The 6,000-nt window shown below is 40.3% G+C and overlaps 1 protein-coding gene across 12 annotated transcripts in view; it reads left to right on the top strand.

Moving 5' to 3' along the window:
- The first annotated feature begins 234 nt into the window (after nt 1-234).
- Nucleotides 235-6,000, top strand: part of LOC113558925 (collagen alpha chain CG42342) — a 101,172-nt gene continuing 95,406 nt past the window's right edge. For all 12 annotated transcript variants that reach the window (XM_026964518.2, XM_026964516.2, XM_026964509.2 and 9 more), the window contains exon 1: nt 235-1,071. In XM_026964518.2, coding sequence (XP_026820319.1) covers nt 798-1,071 — 274 coding nt within the window. In that variant the 5' untranslated portion in view covers nt 235-797. The remainder of the gene's footprint in view (nt 1,072-6,000) is intronic.

The following is a 6,000-nucleotide window of genomic DNA, read 5'->3' as shown; positions in this document are numbered from 1 at the left end:
CACTCACCACGCCATCGAAAAATTATAATGCGTATTTTATATACGCGTCGCCGTATATAATATAATATTATAAACTCGCGCTGTCGTCGTTGTCGGGTTGCGGCGGCGTTCGCTCCGGGGCCCCACCCCCCCGAGCCGACCCTCGTTCCCCCCACCGCCGCACGGTCAACGGCGGTTTCCGAGAAGACCACTGCCACCGCCGCCGCTGCCGCCGCCGCCACTCTTCTTCAGTCAGTACTCGCACGCCGCCGTTATAGTTTGTTTTGTGTTACGACCTCGTCTCACGAATTTCTTTTCGTCGCCGCATTTACGTGTTTTTTCCGCGCGCGTTTAATACCGCACAATACATCGGCGTATCGATATAATTTTTTTCCGTGTGTGCGATTTTTTCATTTTTATATATACACGTATTGCGGTAAAATTCGTTTTTCTTTGGTTTTAAAATTCCTATCGTTATTAAAATTTTTTATATATCGTCTTTTCCGAATAAGCGCGGGAGATAGCCGTGTCAGTATAGTATAATATACCTACTGGGAAGTGAAAATTATTACCTCGTTTTCGGCATAGGCGTCCGTGCAGGATAATGTTCGAGCCAGTGTCGGCGGTCGGACCCCGCGCAAATTTCCAGCAGATCACTTAACGCGAAAGCGGCGACTGCGTATAGGGAAACACACACACAGGACACCCCACGAATTTGCAGGCTCCTCCGACTCAGATCGCGATCCAGTTGTCGCAGACGATACCGAACGGCAACAAACACTACAACCACCATCACCACCAACCACGCACTGCAATACATGGCGACCGAACGACAGCAGACGTCGACGGTTCGACAGGCGTTCGCGGTCGGCCGGTGGGTCGTGGCCGCGGTGCTTTGTCTGGCGGTCGCGGCGTACGCGTGGCACGCGTACTCGGTCTTGGAGCGTCGCGTGGACACGCTGGAGGCTGCCGTGGCGAAGATGCAGCAGCAGCTGTCGGTAGAACACTCGTTTTCGGGCTCAATAATGAGTATCGATCTGCCGCCCAGGAACAAGCGGGACGCGACGTCCGGACAGTGCCTATGCCCTCCCGGTAAGCGCGCCGTTTGGATATTATTACAATATTATGTATAGGATATCATCATATTATGTAGTAACGGTCAGTTATCATCGTTATAATATTATTGTAACGACGGCGATGGCGGCGAGGTGCGTGTCCGGTATGCGACGCCGGCGCGACCTTGACTGCTGCAGTCGTCCAGCAGTGGTTTACGATCATCGGTAGGTCACTTTTATTATTATTATAGGTACCACTTCGGTGGCCGTGTAGTGTGCCCCGAAAACCACTGCCGCGTGCACCGTGCTACAGTACCGGTGGTCAGCGTATGCGTTACGATTTCAGCGTTTTCCGGGGTATATACATCAGGCAAAATCGTTACCGACTCGATATTAATATGGCGATAAAATATTTAAGTAGAACAATGTTTAAACTGTCATTTCGACAAAAGCGACGATCGGTAAAGTTCGCACACTCGTTCGTTCGCGCGCGATAACGCCGATTAAATATGTATATGATATGAAACAAACGCTCAAGTCCCGACAAACACGAAAAGCCGTATTTTACCGCCGAGAAACGGACGAACAAACAATAACTAACGAGATGATCCAACCGATGATTTATTCACGAGACGTGCTTTGATGTCGATGATCGATCCGCGCGCGCCGAACATTTTCGGGCAGACCCCGAAAAGGTCGGATCCGCCGTATCCAAACAATGGTTACCAATTATTTTAATTGCCCGGCCGTCGTTATTCGGCGGTGATTAACCGTATTATATGAAAAAAAAAAAAAAAATTATCACGACGGCACTCGATCGTCCGCGCTCGTCTTTCGGACGAGCACAGAAAATATGACTTGCAATATTATTCTCGTAACGTGTTTTACAAACAATAATTAACAATACGACGTGCACGTGTAGTAGGTGAGACAATGCGTGTACTGGCGCGCGTCCGCTCCTTATAATCGTGTCTCCGCGAGAGATTATCATTAATGTCCACACCGCCGTTGTGAACTCAAATATTATTATTAATACAGGCGCGCGCGGCGGCGATGTGCGTAAAGTGTTCGTTTGTATTTTTGGCGTTTACACGATGATTTATGTTATCGAATCGCTAGACGCGCGGATTGATTGGTTAGACACTCCACTATAGGTACGTACCTGTGTAAACGTAACGAACAATAATATTAAACGTACAGATAATGTGCGGGCAGATGCCGTCGAATTGTATTCACGACATAATACTAATGTCGTTCACACGATGTAATATGTTACGCTTTCTGTAATAATATTGTCGGAATCGCGTGTGATGATTTGCTACTGTACGTAGTAGTAGGTACATATTGCTATATCATTATATCATCACAGCGGTATAGGTATAGGGCAACTGCAACGTCACCCCTTTGCACGGCCCACGTACCGCATTGTTTGATTTTCAATTATAAGGTTTTTATTTGTTCGGTTTTAATTTCTATTCGGCGGTAGTTTTTTTACACTTTACTAAATAAATGTTCGACAACAAAACACGAAATCACTAGTAAAAATAATTTAACACTGCTGCGGGGTCACTATATTAACGCGTTTTGGGCGTTGGGCGTTTTAATCTCGTTTCGTTCCGTTTTAATTAATTTTCATTCATATATCTATTATCACGCGGAAAAATCTCATTTGTCGACCTGTCAAACATAACTTTCTTAATATGTCGTGTTTTTGATATAATTTACTTATCGTTTGAATAACGAGAACGTTATCGCAGTCGTAAATATTTTCTAAAAGATATTTGTCATCATCGCGTGTAATGTTCTAGTATCGCCGAGTTGGCATAAGATGGTTTTTAATATTTGTAAATAATAACCGTAGAAAATTATTTTTGTTTCGTTTTCGTTTAAAAAAAAATAACGTTATTATATACCTATTAGTGTTTTTAACGATACACGATTATTTAGAGATAAATTAATTGGATGCTGCGATTACTATAATATATAGGAAGCCGGTGTAGTTTAAGAAATAATTTTGCAGTGTAACCAGTTTGTTAATTTTCTTAAATCTATTCACGTATGTTTACATAATAATAATAATAATAATAATAATAACCACAAGTCACGTGATGCGTTAAAATGTTTTCGTAAAAATGTATAGGTACCTATAAAATAAAATATATTATATTTTTTTACATAGTAGTTTTACGCGGTGTTACCCTATTGGCAATAATAGCGTATAAAATCGACGTTCCACACACGGTTTTTCATATAATATATAATAATAATAATATGTGAAAAGTATAGAACGGGATGTAAATCAGGGGAAAAGGGCCCACCAGGATTTTGGCAAACGCTCTGGGCGTGCATTTTGATTAATCGTCGTCGGAGTGTACCCCCTCCGATATACCGATCCACCCTCCACTCAACCATCGACCTGTATATGTTTTATGGCCCGTGAAAGACGTATCGGACGAAATCAAAACACGACCCCCGCGGGTCTCCGACGCCACCGCAGCCACTACCGACGACGAACCCTTTGGAGTTTTATCCCCCTCCTCCACCTCCAGAGTCGACGTATTATGCACCGTATAAAGCGTTTGTTATTGAATATTATAATAATAATATAATATTATATGCTGCTGCAGAAACCAAGAGACATGTAAAATAATATGAGACCATAAACAAACGGTGTTGGTCTGGCTCGAGATTGAGTCAACGCCCCTACAAACTTTAAACAAAATGAACAGCCTTTTAATATATTGCAATAAAATAATTTTATTTTTAATTAAAAAATAATTTATTACTTTATAATTATTACAAAATATAAACATATAATCAATAATATATTACATACTTTTTTTAAAAAAAATGTACCTATACAAAAATAGAAATTAATATACTTTATTGTAAAAAAAAAAACCGTTAACCATCAGGTAAATTACATTAATTAAATAAATTATTATTAAAATAGAAGTATTGTTAATTAATTGCTGGAAAGTGGAAAATCTAGTGGAAGTATCTTAGTCGCTAGTCATAAGTCATTTAAACATAGATTTTCTCGTTTGGCTACCATCCCCTATATTAAAAAAAAAATCCTAGGGCCCTCGGCAATTGCCAGGTAGCCGGGTGGGCCAGAACGAAACTGCACACGTTCGATCAACTCTCATGCACGCGTCCGCGACCCGTATACGATACATTATCGTTATTTATAATCATTGTTGTTTTTGTTATTGTTGTGTTATGATGGAAATCAATAAAAACCGGTCGGACGAAAAAAATTAAACAAAATCCACTCGTAAAAATGTACACCACTCGCTCGCGCGTCCCTCGACAACAACGACGAGAGAGTACCATGTCGTTAACGGCTGTTTGTGTATACTGCATAGGCGTTATCGTCGGCGCGCGACGAGTTTGTCGTCAAACACACGCTGACACACACCGCACAAAACACTCGGCGGAGAGATCATATATTTTTTTTTAATATACTCGGCAGTGTGTACACAATATTATTATACACTAAACCTAACCGAACCCGCGTATAGGTTTTTTGTGGCTCGATTGGGGCGAATGTATCTTTTTGTATTATTATCAATTTTTTTTTCTCTCGTCCTCTCACTAAACCCGACGATCGACCCTCGCCGTCCAAATAAACACACCTATTATAAATACGCAGTATACCTATATCAACCTATAACAATACCGTCGTTCTCCATACATTCATACCATCCATGTTTCGTCTGCTTCCGCGTTTCGGTGCCAATATTATTATACATGTATGTGAAACAGTTGAACATTGTTTCCACGGATGACGATCTGAATAACCTAAATAACAGCGAAAATAAATTTTTTTCAGCAATTGAATAATATTGTACCAAAAAATAAATTTTCTATGAACATTATATTATTACATGGAAATAAATCCAGAATTTAGCAGATGGCAGCGAGCAGTGTAAATCGTATCGATCGGTTAAAAATTATATATGCACGCTGTTTGAAGTTCGTTAGCTACAGTGAATAATATTTGCTACAACAATCGTATTTTATAACAATAAATTGATTAATACTTGTTTACTACAATGGTCATATGTAAAATTCTGAAGGGAATCTCAAATTTTTATTTGAATTTTTTTACACTTGTTTATATTTTAATAATCAATTAACTGTACTTACTACTTTTCTCGCTTAGCTTTGATCATTGTTCGCAATGCCCGTAAAATATTTTCATATTGTACGTATTGTGTTGTACATTATAACAATATTAACGCCCAATTCGTTTTCTTTGCCATTCCTCATCTTTTTGCGCACCGACTGCCAATTATATTTTAATATATTATATTATGCATGTTAGACGTGTCTGCGAGTTTGACTCGGAGACCCAACGCCTGTGTGTAGTTGCGAAATTTTATTTCATATTAAAATGTAATGTTTCGACACAACCAGCTCGACCGATGCCCTATTGTATATTATATTTTATAAGAGGCATTATGTATATTGTTATGTATTATATTTGTGTTGGCGGGCGCCACACACAACGTCCGATATTATATTATATTTATTTTAACGATATGTCTATTATAACGTCGTGTACCACGGCCACTGGCGAGAGGTGTAAAACCGCAACAGCTGGTTGCCGTATAACGGAGCTACTGTGGCCGCCGCAACCGTCGAGGGTCCGACGACATGCGTGTCGAATCCGCAAAAATCCTACACGCAAATCTATATATACGTGCATTATTCTATTATGCATCGGGTCAAGTTTTGCGTGTCATCCACGTGCGTTTGTGCGCCGTCGACGACGATTCCGGTTGTATTTTATTTGTATAGTATAGGTATATTATGTAGGTACTCATATGTCCGAAAACATCGATAGTATAAGATACCTACCTATACCTATCTACCTACTTTTATGATATTAAACTCAGACGCGCTTGTACATAGGATAATTGGTATGAAAACCAGCGCGGCTTACACGTGCTTAGCCCTT

This window comes from Rhopalosiphum maidis, chromosome 1, assembly GCF_003676215.2.
Source record: "Rhopalosiphum maidis isolate BTI-1 chromosome 1, ASM367621v3, whole genome shotgun sequence".
In the NCBI taxonomy this organism is placed as follows: Eukaryota; Metazoa; Arthropoda; class Insecta; order Hemiptera; family Aphididae; genus Rhopalosiphum; species Rhopalosiphum maidis.
The sequence above is the reverse complement of the archived record's forward strand: the minus strand, read 5'-3'. Positions and strand labels throughout refer to the sequence as shown.